The sequence below is a fragment of the Folsomia candida genome, unplaced genomic scaffold (assembly GCF_002217175.1).
Source record: "Folsomia candida strain VU population unplaced genomic scaffold, ASM221717v1 Fcan01_Sc018, whole genome shotgun sequence".
Taxonomy (NCBI): Eukaryota; Metazoa; Arthropoda; class Collembola; order Entomobryomorpha; family Isotomidae; genus Folsomia; species Folsomia candida.
The window spans coordinates 3054911-3082236 of NW_019091210.1; the positions used below are offsets into that span (position 1 = coordinate 3054911).

At 36.9% G+C, this 27326-nt stretch overlaps 5 protein-coding genes and 1 long non-coding RNA gene across 6 annotated transcripts; 3 read left to right on the top strand and 3 right to left on the bottom strand.

Moving 5' to 3' along the window:
* LOC118438014 lies at positions 1-3432 on the top strand. The gene is made up of 3 exons (XM_035857679.1): positions 1-358; positions 831-1007; positions 1080-3432. The coding sequence occupies exons 1-3, from the start codon at positions 77-79 to the stop codon at positions 1119-1121; spliced, it is 501 nt and encodes a 166-aa protein (XP_035713572.1). The 5' UTR covers positions 1-76; the 3' UTR covers positions 1122-3432.
* Positions 3433-5320: 1888 nt separating this feature from the next.
* Positions 5321-7289, top strand: LOC110857210. The gene is made up of 5 exons (XM_022105822.2): positions 5321-5481; positions 5542-5777; positions 5851-5977; positions 6335-6675; positions 6998-7289. The coding sequence occupies exons 1-5, from the start codon at positions 5376-5378 to the stop codon at positions 7118-7120; spliced, it is 933 nt and encodes a 310-aa protein (XP_021961514.1). The 5' UTR covers positions 5321-5375; the 3' UTR covers positions 7121-7289.
* A 190-nt stretch (positions 7290-7479) lies between these two features.
* Positions 7480-9000, bottom strand: LOC110857345. The gene is made up of 3 exons (XR_002548664.2): positions 8794-9000; positions 8587-8679; positions 7480-8500 (listed from the first exon to the last, which is right to left on the bottom strand). It is a non-coding gene; the product is annotated as an uncharacterized LOC110857345 (long non-coding RNA).
* A 1310-nt stretch (positions 9001-10310) lies between these two features.
* On the bottom strand, positions 10311-13044 carry LOC118438133 (gastrula zinc finger protein XlCGF57.1-like). The gene is made up of 4 exons (XM_035857928.1): positions 12769-13044; positions 12434-12706; positions 10868-11161; positions 10311-10805 (listed from the first exon to the last, which is right to left on the bottom strand). Exons 1-4 carry the CDS (start codon positions 13042-13044, stop codon positions 10410-10412), a joined length of 1239 nt encoding a protein of 412 aa, XP_035713821.1. The 3' UTR covers positions 10311-10409.
* A 6024-nt stretch (positions 13045-19068) lies between these two features.
* Positions 19069-20636, bottom strand: LOC118438018 (zinc finger protein 311-like). Its single transcript, XM_035857683.1, has 4 exons — positions 20378-20636; positions 20175-20293; positions 19674-20087; positions 19069-19613 (listed from the first exon to the last, which is right to left on the bottom strand). The coding sequence occupies exons 2-4, from the start codon at positions 20286-20288 to the stop codon at positions 19200-19202; spliced, it is 942 nt and encodes a 313-aa protein (XP_035713576.1). The 5' UTR covers positions 20289-20293; positions 20378-20636; the 3' UTR covers positions 19069-19199.
* Positions 20637-21553: 917 nt separating this feature from the next.
* On the top strand, positions 21554-26185 carry LOC118437998 (multiple epidermal growth factor-like domains protein 6). Its single transcript, XM_035857635.1, has 6 exons — positions 21554-21697; positions 22353-22665; positions 22993-23210; positions 23376-23547; positions 23677-23939; positions 24290-26185. Exons 2-6 carry the CDS (start codon positions 22387-22389, stop codon positions 24405-24407), a joined length of 1050 nt encoding a protein of 349 aa, XP_035713528.1. The 5' UTR covers positions 21554-21697; positions 22353-22386; the 3' UTR covers positions 24408-26185.
* The last annotated feature ends 1141 nt before the right edge of the window (positions 26186-27326 follow it).

The window sequence follows — 27326 nt, forward strand, 5'->3', positions numbered from 1 at the left end:
TTTATATTTTACCACCTTCAAGAAATGCGTTCTACAACTTGTCCCCTTCAAACTGGTCCTTCTAAGCTTCACCGCAATGTCCACTCTTGAGAAGGTTGTACAAGAAAAAGTGAATCATGGGAAGAAAGCCAGATTGGAAATATTGGTATCCCTTTTTCATTTCCGCCGCCTCATTGCCAACATCACGGAAAATTTCAGTAAAATCCTGTCACTTCATTTGACCCTCGGGATGCTGGACACTTTCCACTTGTTCTCCACTTACGGGGACAAGTGTGGCCCATCGGACTACATCGATGCGTCATTTAATTGTGCAGTCTTTTTGATTACCGTGATCGCATGGATGAAGATGCATGGCAAGGTGAGAAACCCGTATAAAAATTTTAACGGATTTTATGCAGCAATTTGGCTGGATTTTATGCAGCAATTTGGCTGAATTTTATGCACACAAATTTATGCAGGGTGATTTGTGCATAAACTGTGCAGGATTATGCATAATTATGCTAAGGTGTTTCTATAGAAATGAGATAATTCTAGCCACAAGCTTTGTATGAAGAAAAGTCTCTTCATAAAAATATCAGTTTATAAACTTTTATGCAGAATATACTCTCCAGGAATTTATGCAGAATTATTCACAATTTTTTATGCATAAATCATTATGCCGACTAAGTGTGCCGTATTATGCAGAAGTCGCCACATGATTTTTATACGGGAAGTGGGGTGAATTTATTATATGGAAATATGTACAGGCATGGACTTTTGCATAAGACACTAATTTATTTATTGTTGAGGATTAATTGTTTACGGGTAATTTTAAAATGCATTCATTCCAGTGGATTTGTATGGAAGCGAAGCTGCTGAGTTACGAATCTTTAGAAATTCTGGGCCTTGGTGAGGGCACATTTCCTGAAAAATGTGGACACGAAACTTTTCGAGAAGAACTGTACTCCATGGATATGAAACACTACTTCACGTCAATGATGCCAATTACGGGAATGATGGTGATAAGTGTGCGTAAAAAATATGTACATACATTGAAATTTTGATGAGTTACTTAGTTTGAATTTGTACTCATTTTACAGGTCCTCTTCTTAACGGTGGGTCCTCGTTTATTCTATTTGTAGACAATTGGAGGAAATTTCTAGCCCGGGATGGAAGGCTTTTTGCTGTCTTTAGACCCGGCCATAAGTAGAATACTTATTTGTTGTAATTCAATTTATAAATATGTACATACATACTTGTGCATTATTTTAATGTGGCATGATGATGAAATGGTTTGAATGATTTGCGAATTGTAATTGTATTATGATTATTAATGAATATTGAGGAGGCATGTTGGGACTTTGTGAACGTTTGTCATCTCTCGTCTTATCTAATGTGACCGACTCACCTTAGCGTCAGGGTACTACTCATTCATTGGGAGGACCTTGACCTGAGGAGTGAGTACTTTTAAGTTTATGAAAAAGTTGTAGTCCGTTAAGTATGTAGACTCGGTGGAAGGAGTTTACTCTTTCTAAAATTATGTATTGCATCTTCCTGTCTTTAAGTTTTTGAGAAATGCTATTGAGCAAATAATTCGATTTTCTGCCAAAATAAACACAGTGCAATAAATAACGGTGAACAGTATACTTAAGTATGTATTGTAATCTTGTGAATGTTTAAATCATAACTATGTACCTAGTAGGGCCAATTGAAATGACCAACGATTTCCGTGCCCCCAAAAAATTAGTAGGAATTAGGTTAGACAGTTGTACTATTTTTTATTGAAATCCCCCCTGTCGATCAGAAACCATGTTCCGAATTTTTTTGTGACCCAAGGTGCCAAAGTGACAGATCGGCCAAACCGACGTGTTGCAATTTTTGAGCAACATTTTGGTAAACTAAAAAATCCGGCATTTTTTAATTGCTCAATAAAAATCGGAACTGAACGCATGATGGTCGACCGTATCACAAAATGATCCACTGACACTAGCAGTGACGACTGCCGAAAAATAAGGGGAAGGAGACGATCAGAAAGGTCACCAAAATTCACGAAGGCGCAAAAAAATGGATTCGTCGAAATTTATGCCGAGCCCTAAGAAAATTTCCCTCACAAATGAACGGATGAAGTAAAAGTAAGTCCAAAGCCCTTAAATTAAACCTTGGACTTTTGTCTACAAGATATGAGGAGAAACACTTCCTAACTTCATGCCAAGTAAAAGCAGACCCATCAGAACCCGGGCGCTTATCATGCGCTACGCGCTTGAAAAATGGAAACGAATATTTTTAACACATGAGCCTACCTTTATGGGTGAAACCAAATAAAATAGCAGAGATACAGTTTCTAAACCCTACTAGTCTGGACTAATCGTAAAAATTTCAATACTGTTAATCGGACCCACCATTCCGGTTCTATGATTTTTTTATTGGGCGTAAGTTGGATTTGGTCGAAAACGTGATTTTTCTTCTTTTGTGGTGAAATTTCGTGTCAAAAAATATTTTTTTGAAGTTATCGAGCGAATTGTGGAACCACTGAATCACTACCAAATTAAAAGTACCCATTAGGCATTCAATAAGAGCTCAGGTCCTGTTCATGAGACCAAAATATTTATTGGGTGGTTGAAATGCTAAATTCCTGGCTTCATTTCGGACCAAGGATAAAATTCACTGTCGCCGAACGTCAACATGCTGGAATACGATATATCGTTCAAACTGAAGCTAGATACATAAGCTAAACGCTACACAAGTTTGGAACCCTTAAAAAAATCTATAGCCTAGAACTGAGACCAATATCCCGAGGAATGAGTGCGTACCGCGGGTTAGATGAAGATACCGGGAAGATGAAGATTTCGGGCTGGTGTCGCTTCAAAAGGAGAAAATGTTGAAAGCCGGTTGGTCTATCTTGAAGAGAATTTAATGGGCTTTCTCATGATATCGTTAGTCTTTCAAAATTCCCTAAACTGGGTTCGCTACATTAATTTATGTATTGGTCATAACACTTGGCCCTACCAGGTACATACCTATAAATGGTCGGTTCACGAAAAATGTCAGTTTTCATGTGGTGACAATTCGCCACATATCCACAAATATGTATGTATGTACGTAGTTTCCACCATTTGTATGTAAACTCAAAAATCTGCAATGTCCTCCAAATATGTAAATCTCTATGTAGAGGGTGTTCCGGAAGTAATGCAACTTTGGTCAAATGCACATATAAACTCAACGAATGAATTTTTTAAAGCGAAATTTTGGTCAGAAAGGGACAAAGGTTAAAGCTAATTAAGTTTTGCTTCCAATGGTCCGTACACCCCTTCCGCCAAATTTGGAGACGTTTTTGTTGGGCGCTCACAATTAGTGCTTCGCCACTGTTTTTGGTCACCTTTTTTGAGATTTTTGACCACATGTGTTGAAATAAGTTCAAATTTTTGACTGAAGTTTTTCGATTACAATATTTTTTCTAGGGTAGGAACTAAAATTTTTCAATAGGTCTTGTATTTGGCAAATTTGGGAACGTTCACCTCTCCCATGTTAATTGCATTTGATCCGTTTTAAGGCGGAGCGTGATACTTTGGCTTATATTTAATTTCCAGTTTTGTATAAATGGTTTTCTTGAAGGTGGGAGAGTTGTACTATGTGCAAATAAAAGCATTTTGATAATCTGAGCAGTAAATCGTCTTGTACAGGACGATCAATTTTGGTTAATTTTAATTACTTCAGGTCAAGGATTTTTTCTGCCCTCCTGCTTGCTACTTTTATTTTACTCTTGACTATATTTATAAGCTTCTAGAACCTTCTAGGATTTGATGTCCAACTTCTAAGCTTTCAAATAATGTATGGTGTTCGGTGAGAACTTCAAGTACTTCAGCGAATTTCGCTCCGACATAAAAAATTTCTATCTACACGAAGTTTATTACTTTCGGGGCTGCCACACGAATGTACCGACCAGATATTTTTTGCGATTAGTCGTTTTTTGCAGCTCATACCTTAGTATAACACAACAAATCGTCACTTTTGGAATTTCTTATTTTTTAAAGTGAACACAGCTCAATTTCTTGGAGCGCGTAACCACTTTTTCGAGGTAGTGGCAGACGATGGTTGCGAGTTGCTTGGTGGTATTTGACCTCATTTTGGAACGGATAGAGATATCGACTTCTAGTTTTCGGATTCTACTAGATAAATGTGTGGACTACAATATTCACCCAATTTCGAATTTGGGGCAAATTGATACCCTTGCATATATGCATTTTACCAAAGTTGCATTACTTCCGGAACACCCTCTATGTACATTGTTAGTTAGTAAGAAAATGTGAAACAGGAAAATAGAATACCGGAGCTGTATATATATACAATTAATTTACATATGTATATATCTAGGTGACATAAGAATTCCTTGTTTTGACATTGTTCGCACAGTCTTTGAAATACAGTAGTAAAAAATAATGCCTAGCTGTATTCATGCTTATATGACTCTGTCAAAGTAATATGGCGTAGAATAGCTCGGTATTTAAGATTTGCCATATCGGTAGCAAATTTTTACGGACCGATATAGTGTTATTACCAAGCTGTAGCAACCTTAACACCAATAAATCAATTCATGAGTGACTACCAGATTTCTAATAGCGTAATATCAACTTTATACCTACTTCTTAATCAGTTGAGTAGATTGATCTTAATCTTAACTTAACTTTGCTTGACGCTCTGTATCTTGATCATTTTGAATAAATTTGTTAGCATTACTATACGAGATTTGTTCATTTATTAAAGCATAAAATTGTATCGGCATGTTATTTTTCATTTGATGTAATTATTTATTAGGCAAAAAGCTAGGAGACCGGCGCCGTACAAATCTTTTCATGGATAACTAAGCATTATGGATATAAGTATTTCGCATAAATGTTTCATTTGTTACATTAAAATTCTGATTTTCAAACGGGGACACGTGTAAAGTAAACAATACTCGATTTGAAGGTAAAATTTTTCCATGTCATTTTTTCTGAAATCTGAATTAGTAACCATCTATTTACAAAAATAAGAGCAAGTTTTTGTGTTCACACCAAACATCTGCTGTATTTATGTTCCCTGCTACAAAGAAACTGCTGCAACATTTTTTAATGCCATCTAAATTTTAAGTATTTGCACGTTCTATGTTACACACCAAACTGTATTGAAATTGTAACAAAGATAAGCTTTGTTCAAGTTTCTGCTCAAATTGAATTGCGCAATAAGTCAGGGTCTCGCCGCATGATTTCAATTGATCACAAACCAAATGCAGGTGTGGAAAACCGCAAATTTTGCATAATAATAAAACTGCGTCAGTACTTAATCCAGTACAAAAGTCGTCATTTGACAAATTGTGTGTTCTATTTTGCCTTGAACTTGTGAAAATTTTAACCGAAACCATGGCCAACGTGGGAATACAATTTTTTGCAATAGTTTGCATTTTATCTTTCGACCCAGCTTTCGGTGCACTTTTTGGACCAACTCCGTTCTGGAATGATTTGAAAAGTGAGTTGGAAAAAATTTGAATTTTGTAATGTTTCTTATATTTTTGAAATTGAATTTCAGCAACTTTTGCGATTGACGGATTCGTCCCAATCTACCAAGGAAAAGGGTACAATCCTCTCCCGAGGAGTAAAACAGTTGCGGAAAAACAGGGCTGGATTTCTGCCAGTCCAAACTGCGAAAATGATGGACAATTTGCCGGATTTCGCTACATTAATGCAGCCGATCCAACCAAACCGGATACAACTGTGTCCCCATTGATGGACAGGAATGGAATTATTGCTGGCATTCAGATGAACGTGAGAAAATTGAGACAATTTTTTGCATATTTTTTAAAAATTTTTGTCTCCACAAACAAAATCGACTTTTCAGATCAAAGTTTCCGAAGCCAAGGCGAATCCCAACAACACTTATAAATTTGACGAAATTGCTATGTTCTATCGAAACACGATCGCTGGTGATGACGTTTATACGCTGACGGCTTACTTTGTGGATCCCAGTAAGCGTTACCTCAACAATATTTACAAACATTTATTGCTGATTTTATACAAATTAATGGGGGTATTCATTACGAGTTTGCATCTTTAGCAACATTAGCTAGCAAAAAGAAGGGCACAAATTTGCAAAAAAATTTGGCTTGAAAATTTATTTGCTAATTTCCCATCTACACGGCTCGCATTATGCAATTTTTTGAATTTTGTTACGATGCGAGCATGCGAAATCGTAATGAATACCCCCAATATTTACGACAAATGCTTATTTAGACCTTTAGTAATTTCTCTTAATTTCATTTTTCATGTCACAAACAAAATTTTATTGCAAAATTTACTTTTCTAAAATTTCTGCGTATTTCTAGGCACGATTTGTTCCCAAGGCCGTACTTCCAGCCAATTCACTTCGGACGGAACCGGAACCCAGCTCTACTTCCAGAATGGTCCAGACCCCTCAAACCTCATCGTTGTTCCGAATGACCGCACCCAAGCTCTGACCGAGGGCTGGAGTGACAACAAGTGCTTCGTCGGCATGGGCGTCCACAACTGGTTCCAACAGGAAAAGTTTCAAGAAACGAATTGCAACTACCTCCGCCCGGCATTCCTCCTGTACAACGTGAGAAATAAACTTATCGGGTTTGGATTCCAACATGTTGGCAAATCTGTCTCGACAAGGGTCGAATATCCGCCCGCAACAGTTGTAAAGGTAAGAAATTGGCCAAAAATTGGGTAAAATTACAAATCATTGGCCGCGGAAGCCGTGGGGGATATGAAAGCGCTTATCTAACAAGGTAGAATGATGGACATTTTCCTTATGTCCCCACACTTCCTCGGGACACGTTTGCAAATAATGCACTTTAATCTGTAAAAGAACATTGAATTTTCCACTTTTTCGTGTAATTTTATCACTTTTTTCTGCGTTTACTTCGTTTTTGTGCTTCAGATCGTCGAATTTTAGCTTTCTGAAAAAGTGAAACTTGTGAATTTCACGGAAGTGATAATAATTGTTGTCTTTTATTTTTTCATAGATGATTGTCGGTGATAAGTGTTCCCAGTGCTTGCTCGATTTAGCAGCCCACGGTGGGATTGGTGTCACAACGATGCACGTTTTTATGATTGGAAGCCCACAATTTCAAAATTGTATCATTTAAGGATGACCTGTGAAATATTTGATTATCATATTTTCTGCGTAAAATTAAAAAAAATATTGAAAGCTTATAATAATAATCACAACAAGACCACTTCCTTGTTCGAATCGACTCACAATTATTTAAAATTAAAATAAAGTCTTACGAAATCCATATGGTTTTTCGAACCAAATTTTGTAAACTTATTCGGGAGCTTTTATTCGTAATAAATTATTACGGTAACACATATTTGGATGGATAATTTATTTAAGATTATATCAAGTTCATCTACTCGCTACTTGGATATATGAATTGAAATTAATGCAATATTATAAAAATGTCAAAGAAAATATAAACGTAGTAATAAAGGAACATATGAATTTGTGTTAGAAAATGTACAAATGGAGTAAATTTAATGCACTATAAAAATCAAAATATTTAAAAGAACAGTTAAACAATTTTACCATTTAACCAGATCAGAATAACTTAATGATACATCCGTCATTTTCAAAATAAATATTCACAATTTCAATCATTACCATAAATTGAAATTAATTGAAGTTATACGATGTTAAAGTCTATTGATTAATGACTCATTAATAATGAGTCAAATTGCAAATCTTCTATCCAATAATTAACGTAACAAAAAAGTTAGGAATCTGATCATAATCAATTTGAAAAAATGGGCGTTGTTCTACACTTATCACAAACCTTTCTTGAAGAATGACAAAACATCTAAACGTGTAAACTAAAACAAATAAATCAAACAAAGGTATCAGTAGTACCGTAAATAAATAAATAACATTTTTTGAGCAAGCCCCTTCTCGTCAAATATTTACCCATTTGACGAGAGGAAATATGTATGTACGTACATATTAAATAAATTTAGTGTAGATATTAATTACGTAAATAGTGAAACATTTCATCCTCTAGAAGCCATAGATTTCAAGAAAAATAGCCAAGTAGAAAAATACGTATGGAAATATGTACTTGTTTTCACACATGTAATTTTGTAGTTGAAAAGTCATCCATCTAAAGTAAAAGCACTAACGCTAAAATCAGGCTTCATGAAAAGTAGATACATGCATAGATCAGGAATAAAATATGGCTTCTCCAGGTCTTCGTAATTCTCACAGTTCCATGAAAATAATGAAAAAAGTGAGAAATTGAAATTGGACCGTATACTAAAAAAAATACTCTAGTATCTATGTAGAGTATTTTTAATGGGTACAAAACACGTAACATGCATTTATGTATGTATGTACATCTATATACATAAATCTATATAAAAAACTTGCACACGTCGTAAAGGTGAGAAACTTTTAGCTTAATGCGTCGACGATGAGGTTGATTTTAAAATCCAACGCTTAGTGTGTGTAGGTGTCATTCTTTCGTCAGTAGAATCTAGTAAGACGAGCAGGATGTAGATGCGAATATAGGAAATAATGCCTGCCAGTTCAATAATTTGTGTTCGAAAGTTCACTCCTCACCAATTTTGTCGCCTTTCATCCATGAGATCAAATTTTTCTGTGTCTGAAACTAATTCCCTTGTCACTCCCACTCCAAATTCATACTCCTGAGTCCTGATAGAATCAATAATGTTGCAATTTTATTTTAATTTATGTGCAAGAAAAATTGGCATTATTCCAATCTTTAAATATTTCACAACAAAAAAAATTCACAAATGTTTAACTTACCATCCGGTAGAAAATTTATGTCGTAAAAAAGTTTCGTAAATATGAAACGAATCAACGCTGGGCTTCATTAGATTCAAAGGACAGTAAGTACATAAAAATAATAAGAAATTTAATTCGAATATTCTTTACTACATAAATAATTACACATATGTATGTACATAAGTCTTGAAGTTAAGGAAATATCGTAAGCAGAAAAGAAGATTAAGTAACTTTGTACCATCTCGCTAATCTTAATCTGAATCACAATCATTCTGCTTTATATATGTAGCCCTCTGACTTATAATTCCGTTATGATAACGAGACTCGACCCAATTCTGAGTAAAGTAATCTACATAAATTTGTACGTAGAAACATTTCCAATTTTGATAAGTTTCCGACCACTGGGAATGTTTACATGTCTAACCTTATACTCGATTCCGCTATCAGACAATTTCCAAGTACAGCTTTGACGCAAGAATATTTGCATTCGCTGATGATTTCATTCGGGTTGAGTGATTATCTAATGATCAAATCATTTGATTCAAACGAAGCCAAAAAATATTAGGTTATCGGAACATTTAGAGCGGATATTGAATAATTACATATCTGAAATGCGTACATGTTTACATAATTTCTCGGAATTGTTGTCCGTTTTCTTGGTGATTGCACCAACAATTACATACACTCTTGGAAATAAAGTATTAAAATAATACCAAGCGGTTTCACATATATGACTACCAAAGTTGTATCGATACGTATGTAATACCGTGTAGTAATAGTTCGGTATTAAAGTATTACCATACCTGTGGCAAACTTTTAGGATCGGTATAATAATACTAAACGGTAGCAACTTTAATACCGAGAAATAAATCCTTTACAACCTGCTTACCAGATTTCGCAAATGAATTTTCAGGCCAATTTTTTTGCGAACTGGTGAACTCTTTTTGTGGTGCATTGCTAACGCGTAATGAATACCTCAATATAATTAATCATAATGCTTAAATCCTATTAAATTCTTTATTTCCAGACTTAAATTTCACTCATTATTTTGTCTTTCATTATTTATAATTTATTTCATTATAGCATTATTTTATCTTATTTATTACAATTTTGGAAAGTGTTAAATAAAACATTTATGAACAAATACATACATATCTGATCGGTGAAATAATTTGTGAAATGGTTGATTGATTATTCATTGCGTGTATGTGTGGATTCAGACAACTAATGGAACACGTAAAGTAAATGCTGGTTCGTGTGGTTTGATAAAAGGTTGCATTTTAGCAACGAGTGAAACGATACGAGATTACAGAAGAATTTCCAGGAATTTTGTTTCCATTTTTCCCATCACCATTAAACCGTCGATTTAAACCATTTCCCATTTTTCGACCCCTCTTACATGGTAACACGTACCCGTGATAAATTCTTGTCAAATTATTTACTGTACACTAAATATACTTTGTAAATACTCGCCCAACGATATATGTATACATATATGTACAAATAAATATTTATTATCATTACGCATATCCTGACAAGATAAATTTGTAACTAAAATCCCATGGCTTTCTACAAAATATGTAAATTTCCCTAATGTCGCAAATTTAGTAAAATTTCCCAAATTGTTGACACTCCCACTACATACGTAAGTATCTCAACTTTTCCAAAGTATGAATTCTACAATGTCTGACCAATTCGGAAAAAAGTACGAACTTCTTCGCACAGAAGTAACATCCATGCCTCGCTGCATTGTGGCGTTTTCTGTGACAGGCCAGATTGGCCTTCGAGTGGCTCTTGTACTCACACTTGTCGCAGGAATGGACCAGCTCTTTATTCGCGGCATGATGCGCCACCACGTGACGCTTCAAGTTTGATGAGTTGGCAAATCTTTTGTCACATAATGGGCACGGATAATTCCTCTGATTTTCATGCACAGCTCGGATGTGCGATTTCAGATTTGTCCTACTTAAGAAGGTCTGAGGACAGACCTGACACTGTAACATGTCTCGGGTAGATTTTTCTAAATGCGTTATCTGCAAAATGATTATGGGCATTGATAATTTAAACCTTGATTTCAGGCAAAATGTTTATTTACCTCGTGACGAGTCAGGGCTGATTTGTACGTGAAATTCCTCCCACAAGTGCCACATTTGTATGGTTTCTCCGTCGTGTGGGTGGGAATGTGGTTCTCAAGTTCGCCCCTCGCTTTGAAGCCCTTCCCGCAAAGTGTGCATGGAAATCGGACAGGGTTCTGGGCGTGTACATTATTCACGTGTCGCGAAATGTTTCCCTTGTTTAGGAAGGTTTTCTCACATCCAAGAAAGCCACATGGCAGACGCGGTCGTTCACTCGTGCTGTGGATGCCTTTGGTGTATTTCTGTAAATTGGCCTAACTATAAAATACCCGGCGGCAAATGTCGCAACTGGGCCGTTTCCGATTGGTGTGAAGTCTTTTCATGTGTTGAGACAAGGCGCCTGGGTTTTTACAAATTTTCCCGCATACCTAAAAAAAATGTAAAGTTTGGTAACGTCGGATGGTCGAAAATATTTCAAGATTTCCCCAACAAATAATCACACCTTGCATTTGGCCTGGGGGTCGTGCGTGATCACGTGCCTCGTAAAACTCTGCTTCAATTTGTACCTTTTTGAGCACTTGGAACATTCCCACTCCTTTCCTGGTTGGGGAGACATTTAGTTTATGGATTAGCCTCCAGTTAATACGGAAAATCAAGTGTTAAATGTTTTCAAGAGTTTGTCAAGGTGAATTAAAACTGTCGGATATCTCAATCTGGTAGTTAAATTCACAATTGAAAGCAAATAAGTAGTTTCCACAAAGTTTTACATGATGGTCGAACTATTTAGTTGTTGACATGCTTATTTACTAGGTTTATTTGCAAATTGAACAAAAAACAAGTGGGTATTTCCAATTTTTGAATAAATCCTTGCAAATTGTATCCACTTGATGATAAATAAATATTCATGAAACTATGTATTTCCTATTTATCGTTAGATTATTTAAGCTTGAAGTCGATAACTGATTTGACTTCACGAGTTAAAACCTTACACACTCTGTTCGTTTTCATTACACAAGTTTAAAACCGAGTGGAAAATTTATGGTGTGAAAAGGGTTAAATAAATAAACCACTCTTTGTTGGTAGTCGCCTTGAGAAGAGTGCAGCCGATTGTTCACGTCGAAAGTATACCTGCCTCGAATGGACCCTTCCTTTAGGACGGAAATAGAATACTTCTATAGAAGTTAAATTATTAAGACACCCCTTTTCTCCTCTTAGCTCTTGAAGTTGTGACGCTGACAGGACACCAGATTTTGATACCCATTAGGGGTGATTTATATACATATATCATGCACAATTATTAACTCGGTAAACCTTGGTTAATCGAGCGTTGCATCGGCACTCTTTCACGATTTATTGTTTTAATAAAATTTCTCTTGGGTACGATGTTGATGATTTTATGATTATCTATGTATTTGTATATTTGATAGCAACCATGAAACATTTTTTGAAAAGTTTTTGTTATACAAAATGGTTTTATTTATTTAATATTCTTGAGTATGAACCTTACAATGTCTGATCAATTCTTGAAAAGTGAAGGATTTCTTCCCACAGAAGTAACATTCATATTTCGCTGCATTGTGACGTACTCTGTGTCTGGCCAAATTGCGTTTCGAATGGGTCTTGTCCTCGCATCTGTCGCAGGAATGGACCAGCTCCTTATTCGCAGCATGCTGCCCCTCCACGTGCCGCTTCAAGTTTGATGGCTGGGTGAATCTCTTGTCGCACAATGGGCACGGATAATTCCTCTGATTTTCATGCACAGCTCGAAAATGTCCTTGTAGACCATGTCTAGTTAAGAAGGTCTGAGGGCAGACGCTGCACTTTGACCGGTCTCGGGCGGATTTCTCCAAATGTATCTTCTGTAAAATTATTATGCACATGGCTAATTTTCAATTTCCCTTTTCGTACAACATCCACTTACCTCGTGACTCTTCATGGCTTCCCTTTGGGCGAAACTCTTCCCACAAGTAGCACAAGTGTACAGCTTCTCGGTCGTGTGGGTGAGAATATGACCCTGAACTTCTCTCCTGCTTTTGAATTCCTTTCTGCAAAGTGTACACCGAAATCGGACCGGATTTTCGACATGTTCAATTCGTTCGTGGATCACAACATCTCGCTTGTTTAAATAGGTTTTCTCGCATCCGAGAAAACGACACGGGAGACGAGGTCGATCCCTCGTGTTGTGGATGGCGTTCATATGTTCCTATTGTTAATTGTCAATTCGCCCTGGGCGAATTTAGTCCCATGTTTACTTACGGTTCCTCCATAACTTAAAGGTATTTTAGGCAATCCAAATTTTAGAGGCTTTTTTGAGAAACCCTATCATTCATCCAAAGGTTGAGTTATTTTTACAATTTTTTCACCAATTGAAGATAAACGTCTGGGGGACATTTTCAGAAAAAATTAGTACCGAGACCACTACAACAGAATAGTTTCAGCAACTTTTTGCGTGATGGTTTGCAGTCATCAGAAACTTTATGGCCACCATGTACTTTCTCGCCTCACAAATCAAATTTTAGTCGCATATGCATAGGGTTTTACATTGTCAGTGTCAACGGAATAAATGTCATGTCATGTTATAAATGTCATCACATGTCAATTTGTCAATTTTTTGTCATAAATGTCACAGCTTCAAAATGTATGACATTTATGACAAATATGACGGACATTTATGACATTTGTCATAATTGTCAATCTCAATATACCCCCTGACCAGGTAATCTTGGTAGCAGCTATTAAAACTCTTCTTTCCCTCATTGCAATTCAACGAGTCGACGAATGTTCTTGTTAAATCGCCATCCATTGTATTTATACATATACATCAAAGGATAAGTATAACGTCAAATTTAATTACGACCGTTCACAATTTCATTGAAGTTTTAGGAATTTCCTCTGTTCAGCCTGCTTCAATTTTATTTATATCTCTTAGTTTGATTGCCAAGTAAGATTCAGTCTCCCGGTCTACAATTGTAAATATCTAAACGTTGTAGCATTGGTAGCAGTCATCTCAATTAGTTGCAGTTAACTCTACCTAGGTGGTCGTAAGTAGAAACTTTTAGAAGACATTCACCGAGCTGGCTGCAACTTCCTTTATATCCTGCTGGATGAATTATGTATCGAGTGAAATAATATATGACCTTACTAAACTCTATTGACAACCAGTAGTCCAAGCTTCATATTGCTCTCATGTGTAACGAAAAACATTGTATGTTATAAGCAAAAACAGACGTCAGGTCAATATCATTGGAAGGAACATGCAAGAAATCCGCCAACTCTTCCAAATAAATGTTCCAAGTAAAACTGATGATCAGAGACAAACGGAATAAGTTATAATTTTAGGAAACGGAAGTCGTCAATATAATATTTTAAGTGTCGTTCGTAGTGAAAAAGTATATGAGAGGAAAGATGTGTAGCTGAGAAACAAAATATACCGCCTACGATGACTTTTTGTTTGGGAAAAATGCGATAAACAGTGAAAATGTCATAATTGTCAATGACAAGTTGACAGAAAAGTTGAAAATTTCGAATTTGACAAATTTTCATAAATGTCATAATTGTCAATAAAAATAAATGTCTGACATTTATGACATTTATGACATTTATGACATGTCAAAATGTCATGACAAGTTGACAATGTAAAACCCTACATATGCATACAACCAGCTTTTCCCCACAACTAGCTACCAGGTGACGTTTCATGGTCCCGTTCTTGGCGAAACTCCTCCCACAAGCGGCACACTTTTTCCTTTTCTCCGTCGTGTGTGTGGAAATGTGGATCTCAGTTCTTTCCTCGTTTTAAATCAGTTTGCGCATAGTGTGCACGGATACTGGACAGGATTCTCGGCACGTTCTGTTCTGACAGATTAAAAATTCTGAGAAACTACGCCACTGCAGTGGCGTAGTTTCTTTCAGAGTGACAGTGCACTGTCACTCTGAAATTCCCTCAATTACCCTAATGCACAGTAGGCTATGGAGCGGCGGTATTATGGGACAAAGGAAGGGGGGTAACGAGACAAGCGCTGATTCCTGTACCAAAAGATAGTTCAGAAAGTCTAGATTATTTTTAATATAACAACCAGGTCATTTTGCCTGCCCCATTCCGAGATATTTGAGTTCAAAGTTTTTATACTTTTTCCAAGGCGAGCCAGCTATTTATGTAGGCATTATCTAATATCGAGATATTGGTATAATCGAGATCGGTTTGCGGTATCATATACATGACCCCAGGTGGAGGATCCTCTCAACGTTTGGGGTCAATCGGACCACCCCCCATGTGCCTGGGGGTGTGGTCGTGGAATAATTAAATTTGTGTTGATGTCCATTATGAAGATTTGACGTAGTGATATATTTCTCTACTGATAAAAATGTACATACCGATACATATATAAATTTATATTCAGAATTACTCATTCATGTTAAATATCTATTGGAAATCTATGCAAATGAATATGTGGGACATATTGTTCAGGTTTTCGAAATAATCCTGTTCATTCATTAAAAATATAACATTTTATGTATATCCAACTCTAGTATGACAACTACAATATCATTTTGATGTGGGATTATTTATAATAAATACATATTTACCATTGTCATGGCATTTTCAAACTACAAATTAAATATACTCGTCTATCTTTCTCCATAAATTTAGATTTTTTTCTTCTAGAAAATTGTTGGATTTCTTTTGTATGATATTGATCAAACATTGCAAAAGTATTTAATTCAGTCCCCATTCTCTTTTATTTATTGTTCACAGACGAAGGACAATACTCAAGATTGAACTTTTGTCTCTTGTACTGACAATGGAGGTCTCCCAACGTATGCTTACAGATTTGGACCAAACTAACGCCAATCGATCATAATTATAATTAGTATGCAATTTGCAAATAGAACTATGTATGTGCCAATGTGCAGGTTTGGCGGAGATATTTGCATCCAAAGCAGGAAAAATGTGCAGTAAATATAGAAAATGAAAAATTTACCTGCCTTGGGGGTGCGTTTTCTCCTCTTTTTATGCAAATATCTACGCTAAACTTGAGCATTGGCAGATAGTTCCATTTGAAAATTTCATACTAATTATAATTATGATCGATTGACATTAGTTTGGTCCAAATCTGTGAGCATACGTTGGAAGACCTCCTTTGTGAGTGATAAGTAAATAACGCAATTATTTACTTAGTTCTTTACAAGGCACAAACTTTGTACATTTAGATTTTGAACGTAAAGGATTCTCTGCATCTTATGTATGTATTTTCATTGTCACTTGTCTCGAAATGTTTTAACCATATTTTCTTGCTTTTAAGTATCATGGTTTTTCAAATTTTTCCAACCCATTCCACAAAAGTGTGATTAACCGTATATCTCGAAAGACTTTTTAATACGGCCAACTTTAAATAAGTTGCTAAATGGTCGGTGTTGTAGACAAATTCGGATAATTGCACAAGTTGAACATAACTATATAATATATTCTTAATAAGGAATAATTGTCCACCACTATTGCCATATATTTTTGTCCCTATCAAATACGCTCACTCAGTTCCGGTGAGTATGGTACATGTGTATTTACATACTTGGGAGGATACAACTTATTTAAATTAGTGGTTGGTTAATTACAAACTGTCTGTAATTTAAATAGTTTTACTGTCAAATTACCGGATGTTTAGAATTTATTGAGTAAATCCTTCGTACCAATCGGGGTGCTCATATAGGCAACTAGGTATTTAAATATTTATAAGGATTGCCGTTAAATACTTAATGAAAACGTCACTTCGTTGAGTATACAGATAAATATACAGGCCTATTGTTAATCTAGTCGTCAAGATTCAGTTCGTCAAAATTATATAAACCCGGCGTATAAAATGTATTCTCGTCTCTTAGTAATTTTAACCTTTTTGGATAGTATAATCGCCGAAAAGATCATTGAGCTTAGAGATTTAAAATTTCTAAATGGATTTGAAACTTGTAGAAATACTTTATTCTTATTTAACACAAGTTTTTATCCTGATCCTCACCATGGAAATTCCAACCTAACAACTGTTTCCATTTTTACATCCGGGGAAATAATTGCTAAACAGCAAACCGATTTCAGAAAATATCTCTTATGTCAAACTATTTCCTTTGTGTACACCGATCTCTTCAATTCAAACCAACATTTTCAAATATTTTCGACTGCAAAACAAATTACCGCAACAATCATAGAGTTTACGCCTTTCGCTTTAAAAACATGGGTTCGAAGTTCGATCCAGTTACTGCCAAGGTATATATTTTTAATCTCGACAAATCAACCTGTCGCAAACATGCTGGATTTTGCTAAAAGTCCGCTCCACCCTTTATGGAATCAAGCCATGAAATCTTCATTTTTCGAGGTTATCGGCACCCTGGATAATAACGTGATTTCTTTCAATAATCCCCAATTCTACTTCATCTGTCACCACTGCAACGTATGGAAATATAAGTGGCATCCGACCTTCAATATGATGACCCCTGATTACCCAAACTTGGCCCGATCTCCTGTCACCCCGGGCATATCAAACCGACACCATCTTGACCAAGCGGAATCCCAAGTCACGCGTGACGGCCAAAATTTGACTTAGCATGTCTCAATATATTTCAAGTTTCCGATATCATTGGAACGACTTTTCAAAATCCCGCGGCAAATCGACTTTTCCTCCATTCTCAAAATGGCCGCTACCCTGGATGAAGTTATCCTAGCTATTTTGCTGGAAGAAATGCCCACCTCAAAGTTAACATTGCATGGAATGGTGTCCCCCTGGATTATCCAGACTAGAGGAATGGCTGCAGGCTTGACCCCCATTGTGGTTGGGAGCGATGGCTTCACCTTCACGACTTGCGATGGTGGCCATGACCAGATAAACTTCGCCGTGTACCTTCGCCGTGTCAACCATTTCAAACCAGCGTGTGGATCGTACTTTCAATCATGTTGGGATTGTCCATCGCAGGAATTGTCGGACTTGCCAAATTCCTCGAAGTGAAATTCGGGTGTGACGAAAGTAACGGAGAACTTACCATTTTCTCCGTATTCTTCGCAGTTTTCGCGGTCCTGCTAGAGACGGATGTTTTGATCGGGGTGGTAACGCGGAGTTTAAGGTTTCGTTTATTCATGTGCACGTGGCTGTTTGGTGCTCTAATTTTGTGCACTGCGTACAAAGGAGATAATATTTCTGCGCTAATTGTTCCCCAGCAACGGGCCGAAATTTATCGTGATTTTGATCAGTTACGGGATTTTACTTTGTTCAGTGAAAGCTTTCGTGGCATGGGGAATGAGCCAATGGGCAGTTGGCTAGGGTACGAATACACCAGATATTTTAGTGCGAAGTACGACCCGTTATATTTAGAGGCGTATTCACATGGGAATATGACAAATAATACGGATAAATTGGACAAGGTTTTGCTAGCCTTGTATAAAAATATAATAACCTTGAATACGACGAAAAGTACGGTAGATATTGTTGAAAAATATACAAAGAAATGCTTCAAATCTGCCTTCGTTTCCCAAACGGGCAAGATTAACAGGCTACTGGGGAAACTTAATGAAAAACAGAAGCAGTCCATGTATTATAGAGGGAAACAGGTGGTTTTTAATTTCCCAAATTCATGGGAATTTGCTAAAGCGGGTGGCGCAAAATATTTTGTCGGTAGGATGAATGTATTACTAAGGTCTGGGATATATGAATTTTGGAATAGGATTCTATCTCAAGGAAGGTTTGAAAAAGGAGTGCAAAATTCAGATGCAGATCGTGGAGCACCGATATCACTGGAATCGAATATTAAAACGATTTTTGAAATTTATATTTCCCTATGTGGTCTCGTGTTGGGGGAGTTTTTTGTGGAAATGTTTTGGAAACGTGGGGTCAACTTGTTAATTACATAATTGGAAAGTAGTTGTCACAAAATTGTACATGATGGCTGAACTATTTAGTTGTCGACCGGCTTAATTTCTAGGTTTTTATGCAAGCTTAACACAAAACAAATGGATAACTAATAGTATGTACTTATCGTTAGATTTTAGCTTGAAGTCGATAACTAATTTAACTTCAAACTTCTTCAAACTTAACTTCGTTTAAAACGAACCTGTAATGTAACACGCTCTGTTCGTTTTCATTACACAATTTTAAAACCAAGTGGAAAATTTATGGTGTGTTTAAAATTTATATATTATCATTAAAATATTAAAATTATATTTGTTAAATTATTAAGAAAATTATTTTTAGTTAATTATTTTTATTTTTATAAAATCCTGGAATCATGACAAGATAAATTTCTAACTAAAATCCCATAGCTTTCTACAAAATCTTTTCCTCTAATGTCACAAATTTAGCAAAATTACCCAAATTATTGATACGCCCACGACATTCGTAAGTATCTCAACTTTTCCATAGTATGAACTCTACAATGGCTGACCAAGTCGGAAAACATGAGGCATTTTTTTTCACAGAAGTAACATCCATGTTTCGTAGGATTGTGGTGACGCCCCCTATGACTGGCCAAATTGGCTTTCGAGTGGCTCTGGTACTCACACTTGTCGCAGGAATAGATCGGCTCTTTATTCGTGACATGTATCGCCTCCACGTGAATCTTCAAGCTTGATGGGAAAGAAAATCTCTTGTCACAAAATGGGCACGGAAAATTCCTCTGATTATCATGCACAATTCGGATGTGGACTTGTAGAGCACCTCTGCTTAAAAAAGTCTTAGGACAAATGTGACACTGTAACACGTCTCGGGTGGATTTGTGCAAATGCGTCTTCTATAAAATGAATAAATATGAATATTTAAACCTTAATTTTCCTATAACGTGCTTATTCACCTCGTGGGTTCTCCGGCTTCCCCTGTGGGCGAAATTCCTCCCACAAGTACCACATTTGTACGGTTTCTCCATCGTGTGGGTGTGAATATGTTGCTCAAGTTCACCCCTCGAATTGAAGTCTTGTTCGCAAAGTGTGCACGGAAATCGGACCGGGTTCTGGGTGTGGACACTATTTACGTGTCGCGAAATGTGTCTCATGTTTAAAAAGGTTTTCTCACAGCCGGGAAATCCACATGGCAAACGGGGTCGTTCACTCGTGCTGTGGACGGTATTTGTGTGTTTCCGTAAAGTGCTGGAGTCATAAAACACCCTGCGGCAAATGTCGCAACTGGGCCGTGTCCGCTTGCGGTTGGTGTGAAGTCTTTTCATGTGTTGAGACAAGGCACCTGGGTTTTTCGAAATTTTCCCACATATCTAAAAAAAAGTAAAACTTGTTAAAGTTGGGGTATTGCGCGGATGGTCGAAAATATTTTAAGATTTCCCAAACAAATAATCACACACCTTGCATTTGGCTTCGGGGTTGTGCGTCTTGACGTGCCTGGTAAAACTCTGCCTTGATTTGAAGGTTTTTGAACACTTGGAACATTTCCATTCCTTCCTTGGTTGCAAATCCATTTACCCTTTGAAAAAATTCAAACGTTTGAAAACTATCGGACACATATGTGCCAGCAAATTTCAAAAATTTAATTGCCAATAGTACTCACAAAATTTTGTACCACCTCCAAACTATTTGGACCAGACGAGACGGGTGAATATTTCCAATTTTTGAATATGTAGTTCTCCTCAAATTGTATTATATGTATTTGAAGCTGATTAAATATTCACGAAACTATTTCGTTAATTATAGACTTTAAACTACGTAAACGTATTTATGTATATATGTAGATAAGTATGTATGCACCCTGTACGGAGTGATTTTATTTAAGGTTGATGACTGCTGAAACTAATGTATGCACAACGACTTTAAACTATAAACTCACCCTGTTCGCTTTAAGTTTAAAACCAAGTGAAAAAGTTAGAAAGGATGAATAACCCGTCGGTGGTAAAACTCTTGAGGGGAGTGCAGCCGATTCTTAAGTAATCCTCACCTCAAAAGTATGCCTGGCAAGAATGAACCCTTTTTTCATTTTCGGAAATAGAATTCTGTGGATGTTCAATTATTGAGTTATTAAGTCACACTTTTTCTCATATAAAGGAGTAAAAAGCGGAGGTTGTTAATGTCAATTCCCAGATTTGTATGCCCTTTGAATATATTGGAGCGCTATGCTTAAGCTCCACGGGGATACTCATGCCCGCCACACCCACTCAAGTGCATGAAAAAAAAACGAAAAAACCTTGCTTTCCCCATTCACACCATAACTACAAAAAATAAAATTTCGGCCGGATTTTGAAAGTTTTGATGTATATTTGGTGGGTTGTAGATATACAAATAGTGGCTGAATTGCATGAGATTTCGAAAGTTCTTGTAATTCTGTCCTAAATTCTTCTACTACAACAAGGAGATTTTGTCATTCAGATACATCATTTTTGCAAACAGTTTGTAATGATTATTTGAAGCCCAAGATACGAGTATGTACATACCCATGCATGTGCTTATACCGAGTACTGTTATTTTCATTCCTTACAGTTTTACGACGGATTGTGGTTCCAGGCTAAAACATAAGCTGTATGGTCTTATACCTCAATAAGTACATGCATATGTTACCATTCAGCGTAATGATCAATTTATGATCTTATTATGTACATATGTCGTCTGTCCATTTAACCTTTTCAACCTCGTATTCGCACATATGTATGTATCTGTATGACCCAGTTTGGCACAAAATTGAGCATCCATTTCCTCCCAGAATGTCATCATTCCAACTCGTTTCCTACACCAGTTTACACGTCGAGTCTTAAGTTATGCCAAAGTTATTATTTTTCCTGTCTAAATAAAGCAAAAAATGCTGTACGGAATTATATTCGGAATCGTTACCAGTCTCGTTATTTCTTTATGTGGAAGCGAACTATTGGTAACATCAATTGTTGGTGATAAATATTTTAGAAAGTTTTGAACTGCATGCTTATTATGAACATTTTCTGACAAACTCAAATTTGTCACCAACATGCGTACTGATGAATTATTTGTGCGTGTTATCTCATTTGTACAAATCTCACTATGCCATTTTCGGCGACAGGAGAAGCAATAGCCCTTTGGCTTAGGGGATCGGGGGTGGAACTGTCACCACGCAGTCACACGTTCGATTCCTCTCTGTCCGGGAAGCTATTTGCTAATCCTACTCGGCTCGGTGTTAGTACGGGGTGGGTGCTCCTCTCATGGTTGGTTGAGCCCGGCCAGACGGTCTGGCAATGCCAGAAAGGGGAGCCCTCACAGAGTCCGTTCTCTGTGAGAAGATCCAACTCATCGCCAGAGATATATGGTGAGAAGGAACCGTCACGGATTGAAAACCAGATGAGTTAATCTGATATCTAATGACGTTAAAGGATTATTTTCATTTTCATTTTCATTTTCCCATGTTGAATAAACTCTCTCTTTCGCCGCCAAAGCCTCAAAATACGTATGCAAATGAGGTGGCTAGCCCAAATAATTTCACTGTACTTATTCATACGATGTAAATATGGATTTATGTCAATAACTATATTGGGCATGAATTTGTATTTATTGTTTAATTCTTAAAGTTCATCACCCAATCCATTTCCTGCGCCGGAATGTATGCGTAATTCGACGTGTGATCTTTCTTCTGGAACTTGTGTCTGTCCAACTGGAATGACTTTGGACTATGATGCAGCCTCCTGCCGTTTTGCACGTATTGGCGAGAACTGTAGTTCATCAGTGGAATGTGATCAATCTCAAAGGTTGACCTGTGGTGGGAGTGGTTCATGTGTTTGCGATCCGGACAAAACGGTCAGAAATGGGGGCAGATTCTCAGTCCGGAATTATCAAATGAGAGGGTCAAACTTTGATGTAGGACTTGGTCTGTGTCTTAGCAAGGTAAATGTATCTATGTATGTATAGTATGCTAATATATGTACAGTGTTTCGACTGCAAGTAGGAAACCACGTGCAAAAAATAACTGCAAGAAAGTGGTTTCTCGCAGCTATTTAGGTATTTTAACTGCATCACGTAGCGATAATGCATATATACGTAGTTCATAGGGGGCATTAGCTAAATGCCACATACATAGATATTTATTGCACTTTCTTATAGTTTCTTGCACCTTGAATTTCTTGCCTTGCAGTGCAAGAAATGTAAAGAAACGAAACACTGAATGCGAATCTAGCGAGTATAGTATAACAAATCGTTAATATTATTACGCAGGTCGGGACTTTCTGCAAGGTCACAACGTCCCCCAACTCCTACTACGCACCCCACCCGGACAACAAGTACTGTGTGGAAGGAGCCCGTTGTAGTCACGAGGGTGAATGCCTCTGTGAAAATCCTACCTGGCAGGTCACGAGGGATAAAATTTGCGGAAAGTCGTACAATGAGACGTGTTCCATATTAATACCATGTAGTGATCATTTAGTTTGTACAAAGTGAGTTGGGACGATTTTTTAAATTCGCATTTTTTAAATTCGCATTGAAGTTTTTTAAATTTTGAATGTTTAGTTTTTTCCCTTCCCTTCAAATCCCTTCAAAATTTCGTAGTTGTGCTACTTTAATAACTTTTCTAATTAATATTTCTCACTTAATTTTTCCAGTCTTGGAGAATCCTCTGAAATGAGATGTCTATGTCCTAACGAGGCATATCAAATTTATGACGCGTCCGTGACATCAAACAACCGATTTGGGAGCTGTCGTGGCCTCACGCATACACCTTGCGATCCAGCCGATGAAAACTCCTGCGTTGAGAATGCTCATTGTGCTGAACAGGTCGACCTACAAATTCACAAATAATATAGTATATAAACTTGCGTGCAATTTATTACCTACATACATAAGTACCACTTGACATCGGACCCACCACACAATGTTTTTGAATATTATATAAATTTGTTTTAGGCGAAAGGGTACAAATTCCTCTGCCAGTGTAAACCGAATGCTGACCAGAAGTGTGCCATAATTAAGCACGGTGAACCATGCGACTATAGTAAAAATTATGCCCGTTGTGACAACAGAGCTGGTCTACAGTGCCGAATTTTACGAAAAGTCGATCCCACGGACAATCTAACGAAGTCAGTGTCGTCCTGCAGCTGTCCAAATATTAATGATGTTTATGACGCTGCGCTTAATAAGTGTGTCAGTCAAATCGGGGTAGCATGCAGGTACATCAAGCGTTTTTATTTAATCAATTTCCACAAAAAATAGTACAATTTTTGAATTGACATCCTAAGCTGGTGTGATTTACCAAATCAATTTTGGTAAATCACACCAGACAGATATCTTTCTCGGTATTAAAGTTGTTACCACTTTACGTTAAAATTCTACCGGCCTATAAAAGCTTAATACCGAAATAGTAAAACCTTAATACCGAGCTATTACACGGTATTACTTATCAATACCACTTACAGTCATATACATTAGAAATGCCGTTTGGTATTATTTTAATACTGGATTTCTAAGAGTGTACATACTTCGATATTATGCAGCTAATCCTAAGATCTATTTATTCCAGTGAAAGCAAAACTTGTGGAGGTGACGCAACCTGCTTGAAACCCCGCCCTGATGCTAACCAGACTGGAAAATGCGGATGCAAAGATTACTTACGAGTTGTCATGGTGGGTCTAGGGTAGCTCGTCGAAAACATGGTCGTCGAAAGAGTAACTCGTCGAGGACGAGTCGTCTGAAGGGTAACTCGCCGTTTGGGCAAGTGGTCGAAAATAATACTTGTCGAGAGTATTTTTTTAATAAAATACGATTCTAAATATAAATTATAATTTTATAAAATAATATTTACATGAGAACTCTCAGCAAGAACGCCAAACCGCCTGTTCCAGGCCTCCACTGCATTATTGGTTCTGGAAATATTATCTAATACACGTTGGTGCACATTCCAGAAGAGTATTGGAATCATTGGTGCATCGTACACCGATGTAGGTTTTTTGAACATAACTAAAAAATTCATCCAGTTCGAGTTTAGTTTGACCCTTAAAATTGAACGATACTTTCAATTCTCGCAATGCCACTCTTAAATCATCGGGCTGAACAAATGCGAGACCGAATATTTTTTATATTAATAATGCCATTGTAACGTCTTGGTCGTACTGGTTGTTTAAATTGTGTGCCAAATGTCTAAACAACGCTTGAGTATAGTGAAAATGACACCCGTGAAGTACGGCGTCTGGAACGTGTCGTGTACAGCTGTATAGTGTTTTAAGTATTTTAGAATGTCCGCAGCGTATATCTGTCCCACGATGCACATGTATTGTGCATACTTGTGAACTCATTATATAGGTAAAATTAGTAAAGATGTTGCATGAAATTCGATGAGTTTTATGCCACCTAAATTCGACGACTTGCCTTTCTGACGAGTTTTCCGTTCGACAAGTTGATTTCGACGACTTACCTTTTCGACGACATAGGATTCGACAAGTAACCCGTATCCCGTCATGGTTGGCGATACTCCTAAATGCAGAGCTGATACTACAGATGCTATAATCTTGTATGAGGACGATGACTGAAAGCGTTTAAATACTTAGGTATGCATAAATATTCACGATGATCCAATGATAAGAACTAATAATAATAATAACTATTTAATAAACCATGGTAATGTGAGAAGTATGTATGTATGTAGCTCGTTATAGTGCTTAATTAGAGTGCGTATTTTGAGTTAAAAATTTAAGCTTGGTGGTGTACTTACAACGAGGAAAGGTGTTTGATGAAATTTGTACTTATGTAAATTCTAAATAAAAGTTACGCAAAATTTACTCAACGTTAACGTCGAGTCAAAATGAGGGTAATGCAACAATTGGGTAAGATAAATACATTTAATTTTACCCCACGTTATTTAGAGTACACCCTTCTTGCATATGGCTAAGCTTTCTGGATACGGTTCAATTAGAGAAGATTGGTTATTTTTCAATCTTGTCTCCTCTTTGCTCCCTTTCAATGTGTAAATACTGTATTTGATTTTTACGTGAAAGCTGTATGCATCACCAATAATTTTCTTAAAATTCGCATGCCAGAAAACTGTGCATATTTGAATTGGGAACAAGCACTAAATATGTATGAAATATGTATGTATACATAAATAAGTTGTCGTAGCACATCTGCACATCAGAGTGCGTCTTTCACATAATTCGTTGTCTTTATTATTCTCATATTTAAATATGTATTTACATATGCAAATTCAACATAGATTAGTTTCTGATTGGATAATAAATACTTATTTGACAGACAATAGAACAAGTAACGTACTTGTTCTCTGTAATCGAACAGCGTGACTTGAAATTAATGAAAATGCAGCAAGTATAAAAGAAAACTATTGGGATTGTGTTTATGTCATAGATATAATTTAATATATCACAACCATTTACATACGTATAATAAAAAATGGTTTATTCCTTAATTTAAAAAACGTATAATTTGAATTTATTTACGCTTTGGGATCCCAATGAAAAATAGAATATGTCATACGTTAGTCCAAATTTACAACTTTAACGATTAATAACCTACCGTGTGAGTAACTTAAAGTATAAAAATCGCAAAATTTCTTCCAACTCAACTTTTCTATACAACTGTTACATCGGTAGCCTTCAATTGAACATCTCCTCCAAAATCCGATGTCTTAAATATATTTTTACCCAATTTCTTCCACATTGCCACCCCCGCTAGAAATCCAGTTTTCAATTTTTCTCTCCCCTCCACCAAACATCCAACCATCGCAACTGCACAAAGGGCGAGGTACATTTCAAACAGCAAGACAACATTATCGTCCAACCACATCCTTCTTGGTTGCAGCCTTTCCCTCACGACATCTACCACCCTTTGCGACACCCCGTTCTCATGATACCCCGCAGTTCGAATAACCCTAAGAAGAAGCCCCGCCCAATCCAACATTTCCTTCCAGTAAACAATCAACCCATTTTCGTGCAGCCGGGTTAAAATCCTTACAAACGGTACGCGGAGATATGACCTCGCAGAAACAAAGTAGGAACTGCGCGATGAAGCTTTTTGTAGCACAAATCTGCATTGATAGCCCCCAAATGCGAAACGAGTTATCGATTTATCGCCCCAGACGGCGCCAAACGTCCCCCTATTATCAGCAAGAAACTTGGCCGAACCAAATCCCCAATTATTATCGAAACCACTCAAGTGGATATATTTATCCTGAAGTTCAACCCCCGTAAGGTTGAAAATTTCAACAGCTCGGGCCTTTAAAAGGCTTCGTATCTGGTCTTGAACAAAAAGCTTGTGGGGTTTCTCTCCTTCAAATAGTTCCTTAAAAGTTTCAATAACTTTTTCAGGAGGTGGTGCAGTAATTGAGGATGTTAAAATAGAAGAATACCCACATGTGAGGACAATTAGGAAGATGAAACTAAGCTCGCAAACCCGAGGCCATTTTGGATACTGCAGATTTTGGGTGAGCAGATAAAACAGGATGTCAAAGCCAACCCAAGGACTTTTATGCAGAATCGCGAAAGACATCCCGGTCGCTAAGATTGCTGCCCAAACGACGGGTTGGAACGGTCTCACGAGAAGTTTCCATG

Bases quoted from the DNA above. Each gene is read 5' to 3' on its own strand.
- LOC118438014 (XM_035857679.1), top strand. From the start codon at position 77: ATGTCCACTCTTGAGAAGGTTGTACAAGAAAAAGTGAATCATGGGAAG. The intron at 359-830 runs GTGAGAAACCCG...CATTCATTCCAG, and splicing joins GGATGAAGATGCATGGCAAG to TGGATTTGTATGGAAGCGAA. The intron at 1,008-1,079 runs GTGCGTAAAAAA...CTCATTTTACAG, and splicing joins CGGGAATGATGGTGATAAGT to GTCCTCTTCTTAACGGTGGG.
- LOC110857210 (XM_022105822.2), top strand. From the start codon at position 5,376: ATGGCCAACGTGGGAATACAATTTTTTGCAATAGTTTGCATTTTATCT. The intron at 5,778-5,850 runs GTGAGAAAATTG...TCGACTTTTCAG, and splicing joins TTGCTGGCATTCAGATGAAC to ATCAAAGTTTCCGAAGCCAA. The intron at 6,676-6,997 runs GTAAGAAATTGG...ATTTTTTCATAG, and splicing joins CGCCCGCAACAGTTGTAAAG to ATGATTGTCGGTGATAAGTG.
- LOC118438133 (XM_035857928.1), bottom strand. From the start codon at position 13,044: ATGAACGCCATCCACAACACGAGGGATCGACCTCGTCTCCCGTGTCGT. The intron at 12,707-12,768 runs GTAAGTGGATGT...ATAATTTTACAG, and splicing joins AAGCCATGAAGAGTCACGAG to AAGATACATTTGGAGAAATC. The intron at 11,162-12,433 runs GTACGTCACAAT...TTTTATAGTTAG, and splicing joins GCAATTTGGCCAGACACAGA to GCCAATTTACAGAAATACAC.
- LOC118438018 (XM_035857683.1), bottom strand. From the start codon at position 20,288: ATGGATTTGCAACCAAGGAAGGAATGGAAATGTTCCAAGTGTTCAAAA. The intron at 20,088-20,174 runs GTGTGTGATTAT...ACTTTTTTTTAG, and splicing joins ACCCCGAAGCCAAATGCAAG to ATATGTGGGAAAATTTCGAA. The intron at 19,614-19,673 runs GTGAATAAGCAC...TTCATTTTATAG, and splicing joins GAAGCCGGAGAACCCACGAG to AAGACGCATTTGCACAAATC.
- LOC118437998 (XM_035857635.1), top strand. From the start codon at position 22,387: ATGCGTAATTCGACGTGTGATCTTTCTTCTGGAACTTGTGTCTGTCCA. The intron at 22,666-22,992 runs GTAAATGTATCT...ATTATTACGCAG, and splicing joins TTGGTCTGTGTCTTAGCAAG to GTCGGGACTTTCTGCAAGGT. The intron at 23,940-24,289 runs GTACATCAAGCG...TATTTATTCCAG, and splicing joins CAAATCGGGGTAGCATGCAG to TGAAAGCAAAACTTGTGGAG.